The 20,192-nt window shown below is 37.3% G+C and overlaps 2 protein-coding genes across 3 annotated transcripts in view; one reads left to right on the plus strand and one right to left on the minus strand.

The window, feature by feature from the left end:
* Positions 1-20,192, minus strand: part of LOC309656204 (muscarinic acetylcholine receptor M5) — a 340,164-nt gene that overhangs the window by 65,757 nt on the left and 254,215 nt on the right. The window lies entirely within an intron of this gene.
* EMC7 (ER membrane protein complex subunit 7) lies at positions 4,628-19,196 on the plus strand. Of its 2 annotated transcripts, XM_082452527.1 has the most exons (5): positions 4,633-4,924; positions 8,485-8,604; positions 12,612-12,750; positions 14,031-14,111; positions 16,317-19,196. In XM_082452527.1, exons 1-5 carry the CDS (start codon positions 4,692-4,694, stop codon positions 16,467-16,469), a joined length of 726 nt encoding a protein of 241 aa, XP_082308653.1. In that variant the 5' UTR covers positions 4,633-4,691; the 3' UTR covers positions 16,470-19,196. The 2 variants fall into 2 exon arrangements, with proteins under 2 accessions (XP_082308654.1, XP_082308653.1); XM_082452528.1 differs by lacking the exon at positions 8,485-8,604 and having other exon boundaries at positions 4,628-4,924.

A 20,192-nucleotide genomic window follows, 5' to 3' on the forward strand; every position in this document is an offset into this window, starting at 1 on the left:
TGTCTGTTATAAGTACACTAATCCCATTCATGATGGCTCTATCCTCATGGCCAAATCACCTCCCAAAGGCCCCACCTCCTAATACCATCACCTTTGGGAGTTAGGATTTCAACATATGAATTTTGAGGTGACATTAACATTCAGACCATAGCACTCGTCAAATCAAAACCACGGTGAGATACTGCTTTTCATCCACTAGGATGGCTATTTAAAACAACAACAACAAAACAGAAAATAAGTGTTATGGAGGATGCAGAGAAACTGGAACTTTTGTGCATTGTTGATGGGAATGTAAAATGATGCAGCTGCTAGGGAAAACAGTATTGTGCTTATTCAAAAAATTAAACGTATAATTACCATATAATCCAGCAATCCTACTTCTGGGTATGTACTCAGAAGAAGTGAAAGCAGGGACTTGAATACATATTTGTACACCCATGTTCATGGCACCACTATTCACAATAGCCAAAAGGTGGAAGCAATCCAAAGTCCATCAACAGTTGGATTAAAAAGAAATGTAGTATATAAATACAATGGAATATTATTCAGTCTTAAAAAGGAAGAAAATTATGACATACTACAATAAGGATGAACCTTGAGGACATTATACTACGTAAAATAAGCCAGTCACAAAAGACACATACTGAATTATTTCACTTACGTGAGCTATCTAGAGTAGTCAAATTCATAGAAACTGAAGGTAGAATGGTGGTTCCCAGAGGCTTGGGCCTGGAGGAAATGGGGAATTATTTGATGGGTATAGAGTTTCAGTTTTGCATGTTCAAAAAGTTCTGGAGATTGGTTGCACAACAATGTAAATAATACACTTAACACTACTGAACTGTACACTTAAAAATGGTTAAGATGGACTTCCCCGGTGGTGCAGTGGTTAAGAATCTGCCTGCCAATGCAGGGGACATGGGTTTGATCCTGGTCCAGGAAGATCCCACATGCCGCGGAGCAACTAAGTCCGTGCACCACAACTACTGAGCCTGTGCTTTAGAGCCCGCGAACCACAACTGCTGAGCCCACGTGCCACAACTACTGAAGCCCACGCGCCTAGAGCCTGTGCTCCGCAACAAGAGAAGCCACTGCAATGAGAAGCCCGCGCACCGCAACGAAGACCCAACGCAGCCAAAAATAAATAAATAAATAAATTTATTTTTAAAAAATGGTTAAGATGGTAACTTTTATATTATTTGTATTTTACCACAATTATTTTTTTAAAAGGCAATTAGACTCAAATCAAGGCATGAAGACTATCCAACTTTCAGGCTTATTATGCACAGATGTAAATAGAGGGCTACTGCTTTGTAAGGGCGGGCATGTGAGGCAGACAACACAGAGAAGGCACAAGGAGGACTTTGGGATGACTTGTTTGACCCTAGAGTTCAACTACCGTTACTTCTCAGGTACTGTGACTGGTCTTGGAGCCAATCCCTTAGCCTCGGTTCCTGTGGTGCATTGAACATTCCTACACTGCAGCCACAAGCCAGTGGGAAGTGGGTCTACCAGGCCTGAAGAACCCAAAAGCACAGAGGGCAGTGAGTGTTACATAACACCTTTATTCTAACACTTTGGCTTCTTTTTCACTATTGTTCAAGTACACTAACTAGCAGTATGTATATTTTAGCATTGACAAAACACTTTTGCTAGAACATCACGGGATGTTTAAATTTTTGCCTCTTTGCTTAATATCAAAGATGATTGTTTTCTCCTCATGTTTATACGTTGTTTAGCATATCTTCACACTTCCCTACTTTATTTTACTTATTTTTTCACAGAATTTGGTGGAAGGGATGAGAATTTAGGGTAAAACAAGAAAAGTGAAATCTTTCCATTGTAATTTATTTTTGTAGGACATTAAGGCAAGTTAGATGCCTCTTGAACTCCATCTAAGTCCATTTCAGAAGGCTTACATAGGGAATTTGAGAAAGCCAAACCTCGGGTCCTAGTGGATGATAGGCATTTTTAAATATCAAGAGAATTGGCTCCAGTTTACTTGAGTGAAAAAGATTAGCTAATCTACTTGAAGTAAATGAGGTTTGAAAACTCAAAGGGCAAAAATCACTTAAAATAAGTAGCAGGGTATTTGGGGATTAGCATAGCTAAAGTTTCCCAAGCATTCAGGTAGTATTACTCTATTTTAAAAAATAAACCCACTGACTTAAATATAAGCAAAGCAGCTAAGGGTATGATCCTCATTACTTTGTAGTCACACCTTATAACCTACTATGACAGCCAAAGTGTGAAGAATAGTTTGAAAAGCACCGTGACACTGAGAGATGCTGACAAGCAGAATACTGAGATGGGGAAAAAAGATCAAAACCATCACCAAAGATGCCACTTTAAGTGATCCTCAAAACTCTAGATAAGAATGGCAACTGTTTTTTGGCTGATTCAAATTTTAAGAGTTCAAAGTAAATTCTATTATATATATATATTTAGCAATTTTAGCTTCTTTTATTTTTAAAAATAGCTTTATATTTTAATAATTTATATATTTATAATATATTTATAATTATAAAAATATTTCAAAAAATCAGACACATAATTCTTTGAAAAAGAAAAGAAAGATTACCTGTAAAACCCAGAGTCAACCTCTGTTGGTATAATCCAACATTTATAAAAATTCCTTGTGTGGTTTTTTGAGTGTTGTCTCTGTCCCTATCCTTGCTCACCCCCTTGTGGCCATGATATGAAGAAGCCAAGAACCAGGCAGCAAAAAAGGAAGAGAGAGAAAGCAAAAATCCTGAATGATAAACTGATCACCTCTCACTTTAACAATATTCTCCATAGTTAAGATAACTAGGTCTGCCTGAAATCCACATGGGTCAGGACCTTTGAGGAAATAGATGGAAGACTTAAATGGTGATTGTAAATTATCCCTTCATTAAACTTTCTTGGAAGTATTGGCATTGGTAAGGGAAACTAAAAGGGATGTCCTACTCATACTTCCTATTGGCTGAACCCAACTGGAAGCACTCAGAGGGCAAAGGAACCAAGCTTTTGCAATCCTTCAAGGTCCAGCCTTCCAGGGCACAAAGCAGACTGAAGGGTAGAAAGTGGATTTGACTGGGCAAACAGAGCAAGTCCAGTACAAAATCTTTCTAAAATATTTCATTATAATTATAGTTTCTTTCATAAGGCACGAGTCCAAGGGCTACTTTATGGAATAACTCTTGTATAATTTGGAGTTGAATATCTATGCAATTCCTGTGGTCTACCTGGAAAACACGAGAGAGAACAGAATTTCACACCACCTGAAAACATTACTTAGGTTTCTCTCCTCCATCTAATGCCTCTGGGGAGGTATAAGCCTGGCAATTGAGGGGTCAAATCATTGGATATTTTTGTATTAGAATGACTATAAGGTAGGGGCAGAAAGAGAAAGGCAGAAATGGGGATGCAGAGGGTTCAGTGGCTGTGTGCTGATGGTCCTCTCCCACCATTTGCCCCACAGAAAAAGTAAACTTCCCAGCTTCTACCTGGAGTATTAAGACCAACACTGATGACCTGTTAGTCAAACTGAACATGTGCCTTAGACACCAGCAAAGCAGTGCCACCAAAAATATGTGAAAGAAAATGAGAAAAATTTGGGATGAAGCTATTTCTATATCTGTATATTTGTATCATTTTAGAAAAGTGAAATTTAACTTTATAATTTAGCATAGTTTTGACGGTTGGTGTTGATGGGGAGGGTTGTAGCACATGATCTTTTTAGAGCATCCCTGCTCCTTCCAAAGATTAAATGTGAATAAATAGCCATCTTCAGAAGACTCGGGTAAAGTACCCCTAAGCGACGCTCAGAAGAGAGTATGGGGTGGTCCCCGAGGGCTGCGTCACTACCCCACGCCAGGGGTTCAGAGTCCTCGGCTCTTGTATCTTTTTCCAATTTTTTGTTACTCCTCTCTGGGAGGCTAACTCTAGGAGTGGCAATGTCTAAGGCCAACAGAAATCCTGGGCAAGCCACTTTCCTTTCTATCATCAAGAAATGAAAGGATTGGAGCAGATGATCTCTGAAATCTTGGCTTAGCCCTCATGATCAACATTGGCAGGTTCCCCCCACTCATCTGTTATCACGGTAAAGCATTCAAAACTGGACGAACGGTGGATTATAGATAAATAAATGCAGATAAATGTCCTCCAACTCTTTCCCTTTTCACCAGCCGCAACCCTTAGTAAACAGTTTACGTATTTTTCCAGCTATTTTTCTATGCAGGGATGGTATCTCCTTCAAACACAAAGCGGGAGCCTTTTCATCTTACACGTCTTGGGGAATCTAGAAGCTTTTTAAACGCTCTCTTCTAGACTTGTTTCTACTTAAGTCGGAGCCTCATTTGCAAACGCTACTTAAGATCCTCGTTCCTCTCGGTTTTAATCATCTTTCACTCGCGTGAGGTCCTCAGCCCCCCCGCCGGCCACAGCAACACACACCTCACTTTCACTTCGTGGGCGGCCCCCTTAAGAGGCGCTCTCCACACCGCACTCCAACCCGCAGCGCGCGGAGGTCGCCGCAACACTTCCGCCTCGCAAGTGGATTAGCTAAGACTCCTGCGCTCGGGTTTGAGCCCACAGCTGCCGCCCGAACCCGGCGCGCAGGGATGACGACATCAGCCTGCGGAGGCGACGACGGCGAGAGATGGGGAGGGCTTCCGGGGCTCCCGGCCTAACCGCCGAGACCTGCAGTCATGGCGGCCGCTGTGTGGGGCTTCTTTTCCTTCCTTCTGCTGATGCTCTCAAGGGATGCCCAGAGCTCGGAGGTGTCTGGGGCTACCTCCGAGGGCTCAGGAGGGAGTGGGGTCAGTATCGGAGATCGCTTCAAGATTGAGGGGCGTGCGGTTGTTCCTGGTGTGAAGCCCCAGGACTGGATCTCGGCGGCCCGAGTGCTGGTAGACGGAGAAGAGCACGTCGGCTTTCTCAAGTGAGCATCCTGAGGGCAGCGCGAAAGCGGTTGGGTTGGTAGCCGGAAGGGAGTTCCCCATAGGGGAGCTGAGTGTCAAGACCTGACGACGTCGCTGTCCGAGGGTGAACCTTGAGAAGCAGTCGACGCTTTCCCCTTCCCGGTCCCGAACCTCAGAAATGAGGATGGCTGGCGCTCGTCCCAGGGCTGGAGCAGTGGAGTCGGTTATCTTCAACTCCATTTTGGCCCTGGATGGGGACGACCACTCCTGGGCCCTGGGCACAGATGGACTCCTTATTTGTCTTTTGCTGAATTCTTTCCTTTGCATCTCATCTGGTTTCCCTGGAATCTGGCCCCTTTTTGCATTCATTTCAGTCTTTTGGTGGCTTCATGTTGTGTAGAAAGATGCTAAGCAGGTGGGAATTCTCAAAGCCCACAGGGCTTGTAGTGATGACACAGACTGGGAGGCTAATGTTGCTGCTTCTAAAATTAATGGGTCCTGAAGTCCCTAATCGAAGCACCTTTTTTGCCTGGAGGTGGGATTGTTGTTCTTTTTTACACTTGAATTCATCGAGGGATTTGCGACATCACTATTGTCATTTATGTGAGCCTCTACAGTGCTTGCTTACTCCCTTCTGTCCTTTCTAGCTGTGAGTAGAAATAGGATTTGAGCCTATATTAAAAGACGTGGTAGATTTATTAGCACTCTAGTTCTGCAGCAGGCTGCTTTTCAGATGTCTAGGCACAAGTATAATGTTTTAAGTCTTTCAGTTGCTGCTTGGAAAGTGAAACTTTGAACTGAAAATTCATTTGGTAAAGGAAGCGTTTCTCTGGTAGGTTTGTATACCAGCAAGTGGTATCTGAAAACCAGACAATTTAAGTGTGGACATTTGATTCTAAGTCTGTTTTGCAAATATTCAGAGTATCCAGGTGCCTTTGAATGAGAATTTCAACCTCAGATTAATAAATAGTGACAAGCTTACAATCATTTTTAAAGTGCTGTGTATTATTACAAATCTGACATTAGGGCATTCTTTAAGTTTTACCCTGATAAATGAACTTTTTATAATAAAACTCTCATTAAGCTTTAGAAAATTAGCCATAATTAACTATTTGACCTCTCTTTTTTTTCCTGCAGTATACAGTTTTTTAAAATAAACATTTATTATTTTTATTTGAAAATAATATATATGTGATATGTTTACTGAAGAAAATATAAACAAAGTGGAGATAACAAGCCTTAACATTTTATTGTATCTCTTTGGAATCATATGACTTATGTTTTTAATAGTAATATACAATATACAGTGCTTTGTAACCTGCTTTTTTTCATTTAATATTTTGTGAGCAGCTTCTGATACCATTTCATGTTCTTTCATTTGTATGTAGAAAGGTTAATTGAGAATTAATATGAAGAGCTTATGGTGGCAACCTTTTTGTAAGAGGGATAGGTAATTTGTCTTGTACCTGTTATGCATAAATAACATGCAATTTTGACTATGTTTATGCTTGTTGGAGGTGGCTTGGGACTTGGCTAAATGGAGATCAGGGGAGTTTCAACTGAGGACTCCCATGCCACTTCTTGCTCTCATCACTGTGTATGTAAACCATAATTTATTTATCTAGTCCTCTCTTTGGGGGCATTTAGGTAGTTTTCAGTTTTTTAAAAATTATGTGCTATGCATTATGTACTATACGTAAGATTAGGTACTGTAATTTTTTGAACTTTTCCTTATGGAAAATTACAGACATACACTAAAATAAACAGAATAGCTTAAGAAGCCATCACAATTTACTGTTTGATTTTATATCTCCTCTGCACCTCATTAATTTTTTTCTGGAATATTTAAGTATGATGATCTTAAACGTGATATAATTTCACTTGTAAAAACACTACTATGTATCTCTGAAAGATAAGGACTTAAAAAAAAAACCCCACGGTGCCATTATCGATTTGACAAAATAAATGATAATTCCATAATATCATCTAATACCCAGTCCATTTTTATGTTTTCCCACTTATCTCAGAAATAGTTTTATGTGATTGTTCTTTCAAATCAGAGTCCAACAAGGTCATTGTATTGTAGAGTACATTTTAAAAGCCAAGTTTTAAAATTTCGTTATACAATGTCTGTGTTATCTTTTAAAGTAAAATATTTACCTTAGGAGGAAAAATATGTTTGCTTTTCTTTGCGCCATTAGTTCTGCTATTATTTGTGTTGTGCCGGAATTAACTTAATTCTCTTTTTTCTGGACCTAGGAAAATGTTTTGAAATTCATTAAGTTAGGGTCCCATCAAGAAACTGAATAATTAGAATAATTCAAGGCAAGTTTAATGAAAGGATTAACCAGGGTAGTCATGGTGTAGGGAAACAACCAGATTATGCAGTATTCCAGAGTTTACAACCTCAAGGCTGTTGTCACCTCTAAGCGTGAAGGGAGGAGGGGAAGTAAAGGTTACTGGAACCTAGAAAAGAGGAAGGAACTGCCTTGAAAGGAGCTGTGTCCCTTGACAAAGCCAGTTAGGGGCCTCTCACGGAGAGAGCTGGGGGAAAAGTATACTAAGCTCATTTTCTTCCCTTCCTGCTGTGGGGAGAGAAGGGTGGAGAATGATCTGAAGGGCAAATAGAAGACATCCAGCTCAGGAATAAGTTAACTTGATGTTTGCACTTCGATTCTGTTTCAGTTTAGTGTGTACTTTGAAATAGTAAGGAACTTTTTCCTCTTACTTTTTAGTAAACATTGTGGATGTGACAGAATCAACTATTCCTTTAACTGTGAAAGAGCCTAATGATTTAAGGAGCATTATTTTAACATTATCGTGAGACTGGCAATTCTCTGATAAAGTCAATCCCTTTAGAACCACTTGTTCTCCTGAAACAGAAACTTCTCTTTCCTCAGAATGGCAGTTTCTCATTAGCAAAACAAATTAATTTTGGTCTGTGAACATGAAATTATCAGTTCTTGATGGGATGGTTTTCTAAGTCTAGAAGTTTAGAAGAAAGCAGTAAGGAAAAGGTGGATGGTTTTAACTACATAAACATTTTAAACTTCTACATACCCAAAAAGAAGTAACCAAGGTAGATGGGAACTATTTGTAACAAGTGGAACAAACGGTACTTAATTACCTTTTCTGTAAAAAAGAAAAAAAGGAAAGAAAACAAAATGCAAATTAAAACTAGGAAAAAAGGCCATTTTTAATTAAGAAATTGTTGGAGGGGATCTGCAAAATTGGACCCCTAATCTTGTAGGAATGACATATATTATTCATTCCCTTGAATGAAGACATGGCTTTAGAATTGGACCTGTGCTTCTGTCACCTGTTATCTCTATTCCACAGAAGGAATAGAAGTACTTTCTATGTCTCTGTGGAATGGTCTGGGGCGTTTTCAGAACTCATGCAGTGTTAATTATGGAAGCTGAAATGTGGGACAACTCTTGCCAGTTTGGGGTTTTTTTTTTGTTACTCTGACTGTCATTTTGGGAGGTGTTGGTTTGGGAGTTAACAGATGGTTTAAAACATAAGAAAAGAATAAGCTATTGATCAGAAGTGACTAAATATGATAATTTCATTGTTCCAGGACAGATGGGAGTTTTGTGGTTCATGATATACCTTCTGGATCTTATGTAGTGGAAGTTATTTCTCCAGCTTACAGGTTTGATCCTGTCCGAGTAGATATCACTTCAAAAGGCAAAATGAGGTGAGGACAACTGATTTAATTTTTACCAAAGGCTAGGCTACTGAATACCTCATTATATATATTCCTTTTAGAATTTATAGTTAAGGTTGGAAAGTTTCCTATTTAAACTACAAGTATTAAAACATCCTTATATTGTTCTGATCTGAGCATTGATAATATTGTACAGTTGAACTTTCTCCTGCTCTGGCTTAATATTTATTTTAAAGCTCCTAATATGGTTATATAGAGAAGAGGTAAGGTTACTTACTGTAGGAGCAAAAGCACTGTGAAAGTTTTAATTGAAATGTGATTATTAAAGTTGGAAATAATTTAACTTTTCTAAGTTGAAAATACTCGTCATTGGGATATTTTGATGATACCTCTTAGTATCTGTTTGATAGTATGTTGATCTAGAAATTTCTATCGTTCTTCCTGTCTGGAACATTTAGTGTGCAATGGAAATTTAGTATTTCTTTGGAAGACAGTAGATTACATCATGGAGTTTACTTCAAAGTGAGGATCATAATCAAAAAAAAGAAAAGTACAGTATTAGAGGCTGGAAGACTAGGAAAAAGTTTCAGAAGTTCTAAGTAGATGAACACATGCTTTGAAGTCGAGATGAAAAGAATTTTGGACTAATTCAGGCTCTGATCCTGGAATACCACAAACCCATTTGAGGTTAGAATCAGTTGTGTAGATGTCCACAGTGTTCAGATTCAGCCTTACGCTCTTATAACCCCAATTTATTTATTTGTTGTTAGTCTCATGCCAACAGTGCTCTCTTTAGTCTAATCTGACCAGGATAGGAAGCAGTTTTCTTGCTTGCTTGCTTGCTTTATTGAGGTATAATTGACAAATACCAAACAATTTTAAATGGTAATGTCTCTTCTTTGTTTGAGCTATCACAGAATTACTTCGTGTTGCAGTAATAAAGAAGAGGTTATGCAAAGGCAAAAATAATTTGGGGGTTAGAGGAGCTGTATTTCACTACTGACCTTTTCGTTATGTGCCTAGCATATTTAGGTTGATTTGTAGATACCCCAAATTGAGCTGACATAAGAGAGATGTTCGGTTAGTACTGTAATATTTATATTTGAGTTAGTTTTTACTCCTAAAATGCTTTCCCTCTTCCTTTGTTTTTTTTTTGGTCATTGAAAGTTTTTAAAGTGTAATGTGTAAATATGCTATAATTAAAATAGTGAGTCATATATTGAGCTGCGTCATCCTTTAATATCAGCTGCATATTAGTCCAGTGAAGTCAGCTCCTGTTGATAGAGTTTTCTTTTTCCTCTTTTAGGATGTGTAGTGAACAGAGACGGTTATTCTGTGGTAATTTAAATTCTTGGTATTATTACGAAACCAATACTGTGATGCTACTAAAAACACGTTCTTTAGAAACAAACTACTTTCCCCTCTATTTTGGAAATTAAATTGTCTTAGAATATTCTACTTTGTCCAAATGCTAATATTTCTTGCTATTGGCTATTGAGAGCAAGGTGGAGCATGAATTAAAGGTAATACCTTGCAAATATGTTTATAGATATTTTTGATGTAATAAATGGATTGTTTCAAAGTAACTGAACCACATTAGCTATTGACTTTCTCATGTCTTTTTAGAGGCATAAAAGTTTTAAAAAATATATGTATAAAACTCTAGTATGTTAAAATCTAAACTGTAAAGGACTTATGACTTTTTATGTATTTTAGAATTGCAAGCTTGGAGATGGGGGTGGTTTGTAGATTTACCATACGAACTTTATATAGGTTTAAAAGTTTTTTAAAAATACTGAAAATACTGGGAGTTCTCTGGGGTACAGTGGTTAGGACTCTGCACTTTCATTGCTGTGGGCCCGGCTTCAATCCCTGGTTGGGGAACTAAGATCCCACAAGCCGTGTGGCCCGGCCCAAAAAAAAAACCAAAACTGAATACTGGAGGGAATGAAAGTTGTTAAAGGGGGATACTTGTCGATTAAAAACTATAATTTATTTTTATTTATTCTTTTTACTTTGAATTTTGAATAAAGTAGTCTAAGCAATTAGAAATATTTTTCTAAATATAAAGTTTTATTTGCTTTTTCACTTTGGGTAAAGAGTACTTCCTGCTTTAGTATTTAAGGACTGGTTGCAGCAGTTGGATTCATATTCTCAGATCCATTCCTGATGATTGCATGCCTGAAGCATAGGTAAAAAAACAAGGCCCTTACCATTTTAATAATTGGGGAGGACAGAGTAGAGAACAAAGAGGGATCCATATAAGATACTAATATTCTTGACCAATATTTTATAAGCATGCATAAGTTAGTTTCAAATATATGTGAGACTTAAATTTCTGACATTCTGTCAGAATGAAAAATTTTAGAAATGCTGGGTAAAGCATGATAAACATTTCCTTTTAAATGTATAGCTCCCAAAAAAGTAAGGGAAATCCTCAGAGGATAAACTGTAAACTACTTTCCTACCTGGGGGTTTTGTTATTCTCTCACCAAAAGCCTTAGATTTTATTAGCAGCGTGTAGGTGGGAGGCAAGCCTTGGGCATGCTTGGAGTCAGAATTAGGTCTAAGACTTGGTTCCCCCTTTGACCCTTGGCCTGAAATCCAAAAGATCAGATTCCCAACCTGGCCCTGGCTTTTGGAGGGAAAAATCTATCCTGAAAATTGATAGTCACACCCTCATTGAAATTTGGGTATGAATTTATTACTTCTTGCATGATCCAGAAACTTCCAATCTGAACAATTAATAAGATGGTCCCTGGTCATAATCCCCCACTCCTGGCAGAGACAAATGCATAACTCTCTGACCAGGCCCATGCATAAATAAAGTCTACTTAACTTATAAAATACTTACTTAACTTATAAAATACCCAAGTAATACTTATAAAATATTACCTCTTGCATGATCCAGAAACTTCCAATCTGAACAGTTAATAAGATGGTCCCTGGTCATAATCCCGGGCTCCTGGCAGAGACAAATGCATAACTCTCTGTCCAGGCACATGCATAAATAAAGTCTACTTAACTTATAAAATACCCAAGAAAACAATGTACATGGAGTCAGCAGGTGAATCAGACCTCTGAGAACTCTAGATAGCAGGCTTATTGGATATAGACTGTAAAATTGTTTAAAGTATATTTAAAATGCTTTAAACAAATAAAAGAAATGCTTTTACCATAATACCAAAATAAACCATAGATATTTGAAAAAGAATAAAATTGAACTTTTACAATCTGTATATGCTTTGGAATACAAAACTCAGTGGATGTGCTAAGCAACTGAACAGAGGTTTGATGAGCTGGAAGACAGATCAGAAAAATTACCCAGAAAGCAATACAGATAAAGGAAAGGACACTGTGAAAGTGAGAATTTAACAAGATGTGGAGTAAAGAATGAAAAGGTCTAACACGTGTCTAATAGAAGTTCCAGAAGGAAACGATAGAAAGAATAGGGGAGGCAATTTTCAAAAAGTAAACTGGAATATGTCTGAACATGGGTGATTAAAATTACTGGCATGTCTGGTAAAAATGTAATGTTACCTATGGCACTGTTGCAGGACTTTCTTAAATTATTAAGTTTTTCTTGCAAAATGCCCTTTAAAATTAGGTGTACTCAGCAATGCATGTTTCAGACAGTCAAAAAAATTCCAGCATTTTTGTATATTTATAACAAAATAAATTTATTATTAAATAGAATCAAAGAGCTTTAGAGCTAGAAGAATTCCAGGAGAACTTCTGATATAACCAGAAAAGTTAAGAACTTAAGACCACAGGCCTAGGTAATAGCAGAGCTATAGCTAGAAACTAGGTCTCTTGATTCCAAATCTAGTGTTCTCCCTCTACATTTTGCTAAGTATTTTAGACATACAGATAAAGCTACTTTGATCAGATTTTCAAGATCAAAAGTTTAGATGTCAAAGCATTTTGGAAAAAGCTAAAGGTAATTATAAGGCATTGCTAATATATTTTAAACATTTCTTTTAACTAGTAATGCTTTTAATAGGATTACTGATGCTTTTTTCATGTTGCTTTATCAGAGCGAGATATGTGAATTACATCAAAACATCAGAAGTGGTCAGACTGCCCTATCCTCTCCAAATGAAATCTTCAGGCCCACCTTCTTACTTTATTAAAAGGGAATCTTGGGGCTGGACAGACTTTCTGATGAACCCAATGGTATGTATCAGGATACAATAAAGTATCTTTACTAATCTGTAATTTGCTTCCAGGCAGTTGAAAAATTCTAACCCCTGTGAAAGGAAAGCTAGAGTCAGATTGTTGGATGAAAGGATTACTGTGAACAGTTCATGAATTTCATGAAGATAGTAGCTTTGGGAATACATAATGAAAAAGATAGTAGTGAGAATGGCACAGTAGATTTGACATTGAAATGTGCAGCAGAAATTAGATAAGTACTTATGTTTAAAATTCAAATAGAATAAGAGTATGTGATAAGTCACACATGGAGCTAACTATCTCATCCTTCATACTACCTGAATGTTAGTCCATTGATGAATGTGCTGTCATTTAATAAATTTCCCTTCTTGATGGCACAAGTAAGGTTTTTACAAAGTCTTTTTTTTCTTAATGTGTTATGAACAGAGAAGTTATTCTGTAGTAATTTAAGTACTTGGTATTTTCATGAAACGATTTTATGGTATCCATTAATATAAAATACTAATAACATATTTAGAAACAGCTTGACCTTTTTTTCTTTGCTCTTTTTGAAAGTTGAATTATTACCTTAGAATTATCTAAATGTTGATCATATTTCTTGCTGATAGCTATTTAGAACACAAATAGGGATGTTTCAGGCTGTACATCCTTTGAGAGGCATAAATTAGTACCTGGAAACTGCAGTTAGGCATAAAGAGGCAGGAGGGTAGAGTGGATGGGCGAAGTTAGCGATGAGACTCCAAAGCTAATTGAGAAATATCTTCCATGTTCTCATTTCTGAAATTCCATGGGAACATATGCAGTGGTAGAAGCTCCTAGGTCATTTTTTAAAACTTGTCTGCTATAGTAGTTGCCTAGTGGTATATTGTACATTAGAGGGGGGATGTGGTGTTTTCTCCAAGAACCACAAGTCATCTGGAAAGACTTGTGGATCCAACTGGCCATCAGGGTTACCAATCTCAATGCCAGACTGCAGACTGAAGAAAGTGAATGAATAGTTCAGTTTGCAAACTATTTGTGTTAGATAAAACTCTAAACTGCAAAATGATAGGTAGCACAGATGTGAAGCAAGGTGTCTATATAAAGTCCACACACTTATATTACAGCAGTCAGATACTGAGGAGCACCTTGTTGTCACCAGGGCTCGTTAAGTAGAATTGAAGTGGTGGCTGCTAGTTTTATTCTGTTTACAATATTTAATTTCATCATTGGTTGTTAAGTGCAGATTTTGTTCTACAGTTAAGTAGGAAAAACATTTTCTGAATTTTTTTATTTCACAGGTTATGATGATGGTTCTTCCGTTATTGATATTTGTGCTTCTTCCCAAAGTGGTCAACACAAGTGATCCTGACATGAGGCGGGTAAGATGACTGAACCGTGTTCTGATGCCTGGTCCTTCTGTTGTGACTGAATGGCTTGGGTTTGTTCAGCTTTATCCTAATTACCAAGTCAAATTCATCTACAGGTTGTGTTGATACAGTATTATGTTCCTGGCATTTAATTAATTGTTTCCACTGGACCAGATAAATTCAGTTGGTTCTGCCTGATAAAAGCCTGGGTCTCTTCATATAGTTAAAACATTCTGCTTAGTACTTGCCTCTTTGCACCTTGCTTGTTAAATAGTTGAAAAGCATAATAATTCTGGTATACGTAATCCAAATATTTCGCAAAGTGGTAGCTTCTTATAATCTATCTTTACTTTACAAAACTCTTCAGAGTACACATTTAGTTTATGTGTTCAGACACACAGAAGAATTTCGGATAGACCAAGGGAGAAAAATAGAATAGTGGTTTTCAAACTCTCTACCACAAGAGCATACTGTTTGGCAAAGGGGAGAGGAGTTGCCAAGTTAGATGCTTCAAATTTTTAGTGCCACCACTTTGTCTCTTTTAAATATTTGCTTCCGTATAAAATCTTCAGAATTAAAAAAAAAAAAAAAATCTATTCTTCCACCCAAAAACCATCAACAAATATCTCCTGAATTCCAGGTTTTTCTATTGTATTTAATATATATGTATTTACACTTTATTCATCACTGAATAAACATTTATTAATCAATTTTTAGGTTCTGGATACAGGGATACAAAAATGGATTATAGGTCATCCCTGTTGTCAACAAGCTCATAGTCCAGTTAAATGTAGGAAGTAGAATGGATTTATAAAGCACTCCTCTTGCCATCAGAGGATTGTGTGTGTGTGTATGTGTGCATGTGTGGGTTTAAATGGAAAAATAAGATATACATAAATAAAAAATGTTTGCTGAGGTACTAGGTGATTAAGTTCTGTAGAAGGTAAGAGACTTATCCCAAGCTGGAATGGCAGAAAAAGCTTCATGAAAAAAGAAAGCTTTATGATGTTTCAAAATGTTTTATTGCTAAATTCTGGCATCTTTGTCTCAGTGTTGGTTAGAAAGTGTACATCCTCTGTCCTTGTATCTGTTAAGGCAGTTAACTCTCTGTGGTATCAATAGAAGGAAACATTAGAAGTCACATTGGATTAAAAATTCATTTCTTGCAAAATGCTTTGCATATAGTAAGCAGTGTAAAAATTGTTCATTCAAGAGCTTCAGAATTGAACAGGTTCAAAAATAGAGTTGATGATATATTTTTGCGGGGACTCAAGACCTGTTATATTTAAAATATACATTTAATTCTTTATTACTAGGGCATGTTAACATAATGTTTCTTTTCCTGGCCGTATTTGTAAAGGTGCTTTCTCCCTGAAAACTCATGTATATATTCTACATTTGGGGAGAAAGCCCAAGCTAATAATTGAACAAAAAATTCAATTTTAAATAATAGATAATAGAGTATTTGCTCTTTTTTTTCATATCCAAACTAATACAATTTTAAGTTCACTTTTGGAATGTCACATATAATTCAAATGAAGCAGACATTACATTAATATTGTCAAAAATGGAACAGTACTTTATAGATTGTTGGCTCAGTAAGGGGGAGGACAAGAGCCTCAAAATAAAAGTGCCATGTCCTTAGGTCCTGCCAGTGGCTGTTTGTAACATTTTAACATTGGTGTTGCTTGCTTTAGATGCTGTAACTGAGGTCACCCAAGTCATACAGTATTCATAGATTTACTACTAAGGCCCTTAGGAATCAAGTCTTGGAAATACTACAGTTACCTTCCAGACTTTTCTGATACCTTGATACATGGTTAAAGATTGATATTCTGGTTATATGCATCTAGAAAAAGCATGAGTTTAAGAAAACACTTGTTAAAACAATAAGAAAGCATTCTGATCAGAAAACAAAATAAGGTGGCAGGAATATGATCACATATGTCCATTATCCGAGAAAATGCCCTTTATAAAAACAAAAGCCGAATCAAACCCCAGGCAACACTTATCGGACATTTACTAAGGATTGAAATGCTTAGTGATATAAAGGAGGCATGAAACATGGTTTCTGAAATGCTGTTGGGTATGACATTAACATCATTGCTCAGAACCAATACCTTTTACCTGTTCTGTTTCTCTCCTCCTTCCTTAAGGGAAGTGTTAGTTGTTAAATGACGTGTGCCTTTCATATCATTGTGCTTTGTCTTCCCACAGGAGATGGAGCAGTCAATGAATATGCTGAATTCCAATCATGAATTGCCTGATGTTTCTGAGTTCATGACAAGACTCTTCTCTTCAAAATCATCTGGCAAATCTAGCAGTGGCAGCAGTAAAACAGGCAAAAGTGGGACTGGCAAAAGGAGGTAGTCAGGCAGGCCAGAGATGGCATTTGCACAAACATGGCAACACTGGGTGACATCCAAGTCTTGAGGGAGAACCATGTGAAGCAACTACTGTAAACTTGAGTCATCCTTAAAGTTGATCTCTTATAACTTGTATGTGATAACTCTTCAGCACATGTTTTGTATTTGGTACACAAGAAAACCCAGCTTTCATCCTTTGTCTGTATGAGGTCAATATTGATGTCACTGAATTAATTACAGTGTCCTATAGAAAATGACATTAATAAATTATATGAAGTACTATACATTATGTATATTAAAATAAGTCTTAATCCAGAGATAAAATTATCTTGTCATTTTTTTTCCACTTAATGTTTCCTTTATTTCTGACAATATTCTTCTATCTTTCATTATCTGAGGCTTGAAATTGATTTTTCCTGTTTAAAAAGAAGTGGTTGATATTTTTAGAGCAGCATGCACTGTGGGTTTTTGTGTAACTAGACCTTTCAAAATTCTTAGTCCTGCCCTGCCATTTAACATTCCCTGATATTTGAAGTAGAACCACATGTTCCTGATGTAGTTTTAATTTTTATTATTACAGTTAGTTTCAGAGTGTGGATATATGAATTAGAATAGGTGTTACCAATTTTTAAATTCTGGTTACCATCTCTGGTTTCATTTTACAATTATTGAATATCAGCTATATGCTGTGATTCAAGGTAAGATACAGAGATGGATAGTATCCAGTGCCTGTCCTCCGTAGAGCTTATTATGTAGGGAGGAAGCACAAATAATAACAGGGAGTGAATGGCCAGGGAAAAGAAGTGCAGCAGTAGGAGAGCCTTGTAGAGTCTGAGGATGGAAAATCAACCTTAGAGCTCCATATTGTAATGTTGGTAGTATAGCAGAGGTAGCTTATAAATCCCCTCATCTTCCCCACTATTGATTCTCAGAGGTGTTGGAATATCCAATCAGGATATCTCAAATATCAGGAGTGCCTCAAAATCTTTTTATTTCAGTAAGTTACAACACCTTTTCTTTTGGATTTTGGGGTTTTTTTTTTTTTTAGCAATCTTTTTAAAATTTATTTATTTATTTATTTATTTATTGGCTGCGTTGTGTCTTCGTTTCTGCACGCAGGCTTTCTCTAGTTGCCGCGAGCGGGGGCTACTCTTCGTTGCGGTGCGCGGGCTTCTCATTGTGGTGCGCGGGCTTCTCATTGCGGTGGCTTCTCTTGTTGTGGAGCACGGGCTCTAGGCGTGCGGGCTTCAGTAGTTGTGGCTCGCGGGCTCTAGAGCGCAGGCTCAGTAGTTGTGGCGCACGGGCTTAGTTGCTTCACAGCATGTGGGATCTTCCCGGACCAGGGCTCGAACCAGGGAAGCCCTGGATTGTTTTAATTAAAGAACTCTGAGGCTGCAGTATTGCTTCTAGTAGGGCTCCTATCCTCTCCTATGTTAGAGAACTTCCCTGTTGCTTTCTTAGGGTTATTAAATAAGAAAAAAAAAAAACAAAACAAAAGATTGGTTCCAAACTCTTATTTTCCCTTTTATTATCCTATTATAGGTGCCACTTTTCATTTTGAAATGAGGTATATGAGTTTTCTTTTAAAGAAATGAGTTCAAAAAAAAAGGGAATTCGGGACTTCCCTGGTGGCACTGTGGTTAAGAATCCGCCTGCCAACGCAGGGGACACCAGTTCGATCCCTGGTCTGGGAAGATCCTACATGCCGTGGAGCAGCTAAGCCCATGCGCCACGACTACTGAAGCCTGTGCACCTGGAGCCCGTGCTCTGCAACAAGAGAAGCCACCGCAATGAGAAGCCCATGCACCGCAACAAAGAGTAGCCCCCTCTTGCCACAACTAGAGAAAGCCTGCGCACAGCAACGAAGACCGAACACAGCCAAAAATAAATAAATAAATATTGTTTTAAAAAAGGGAATTCACTTGCGGTCCAGTGGTTAGGACTCTGGGCTTCCACTTCAGGGGGTACGGGTTCGATCCTTGGTGGGGGAACTACAATCTACAATCCTGCATGTTGCGTGGCACTGCCAAAAAAGAAAAAAGAAATAAGTTCCAATGCAGGACATTTTAAAAGCTGTATCTCTGATTATATTACATACACTAAAGTTACCACGCTGGTTAAGCTATGGATAAATAAGGTGGATAAACTGGTTAATGGTTAGAATCTTTGAAAATAGTTATTTACTGAAAATACCTAAAATACTAGAACACAGATTGCATGAAAGTTGGAATTCAAAGGAGCCAGAATATAGTAAGAGTCATAGTTGTACAACCAGAAATCATATTCAAAAATTTCAAAATTTGGGTTTTCAAAATTCGCACATGGAATACCTAATAAGCTAGAAATTAGAAAGCACTTCCAAGGAAATTACCATTTCATTTGCTAATTAAAAAACTGTGTGTCATTATTTTACGTAGATTTTAACACAATCTGAATATAATATAAACATATACCTTATTACAGAATGTTATTACATCAATTGTATATGAAAATCTTATCTTTGCACAGCTCCTTCATCAAATGCTTAGTGTATTTACAGGTGCAGAAGAGATTGTATATTGTTAGACAATTTGGAGTTGAGTGCAAAGAGCCCGTTTAGTTGCTAACTTGCTTTTGTGAATTTGGGTAAGTCACATTCCCTCTTTGGACCATGTCTTGTCTTGTTCATTGTTGTATGTCCATCATTGAGCATGTAGGCACATAATAAATGTTTGTTGAATGAATAAATAAACAGGCCTCAAGTTTCATCATCTATAAATGGAGGGATTTGGATTAGACCTGTAAATTCCTTTTCAGATCCAAAATTCCAATATAATTTTAACCCAATACTATTATTTCCTATCCTTGAGAACCGTATGATTGATGCCAACTTTTTTAGCTTCCTTGGGTTCTTTCTGCTATTCCTCTCTCAGAGACAAAGTGTTTTGCTCTTCCTTAGGGTATTTCTTAGATTCAGTTTACATGTATCTCCTTTTAAATGTAAGCTTTGTGGTTAAAATTTTTTCACTTCTGCTAAATTAAACCTGAGTAGTAACTTTGTGTAAAACAGATCTTTGTTGCCCATTCTTGCCAAGAAGCCCTGCGTGCCTGGGGTGGATCCATAGCTCCCAAGCTTCCAAGCATTTTATTAGGAGTCAAAACCTCAGGACTCATCTCGAGTCTGGTTAACATTTTGAAAAAAATGGGCATTTTACCTAACATGCCCAGAGTAGTAAAGTCTGTTATCATTTTTTTTCTTATGTTTCCTCTGACCAGAGAGAGGAAGCAACCATTCAGCATACTTTTCAGTAGCTGGAAGAGTTTCGAGGTCTTGATGAGGTCAATGATAAAGAAGACCTTTTTCATTTAAGTAGTTACTCAAACTTTCAGAAAGTTTGGGGTTTTTTTTTAGTGTTCAACTAAAAAAATCTATTGAAAATATTTTTATTAAATATCCTAAAGAAAAAACTAAAACAACTATTTTCATTTTTTAGAATTGCCTTCCAGGTCACATATAGTCATATTTTTGCATGGTTACAATCAGTTCTTTAAAAATTGGGCAAAAGGTTCACCGTTTAGGATGGTTTACATATGCATTTTGTATTTTAACCCAACAAAAATTCTGCTAAGCACTAACCTTAGGGAACACAATAGAAGCTAGCGACCCAGTCCTTTAGTGTTGTTCAAAGAGTATGTTGAGGCAGGACCTAGTTGTGCTCTCCTTTTAGCATTTTAGGTGTGATTATTG

This window comes from Balaenoptera physalus (assembly GCF_965194825.1).
Source record: "Balaenoptera physalus genome assembly, chromosome: 2".
NCBI lineage: Eukaryota > Metazoa > Chordata > Mammalia > Artiodactyla > Balaenopteridae > Balaenoptera > Balaenoptera physalus.

What these genes read in the sequence shown, in the direction of transcription:
- EMC7 (XM_082452527.1), top strand. Translation starts at nt 4,692, where the DNA reads ATGGCGGCCGCTGTGTGGGGCTTCTTTTCCTTCCTTCTGCTGATGCTC. An exon ending in ACTTTCTGATGAACCCAATG is followed by an intron (nt 12,751 to 14,030) that starts GTATGTATCAGG and finishes TTTATTTCACAG; the next exon opens with GTTATGATGATGGTTCTTCC. An exon ending in GTGATCCTGACATGAGGCGG is followed by an intron (nt 14,112 to 16,316) that starts GTAAGATGACTG and finishes GTCTTCCCACAG; the next exon opens with GAGATGGAGCAGTCAATGAA.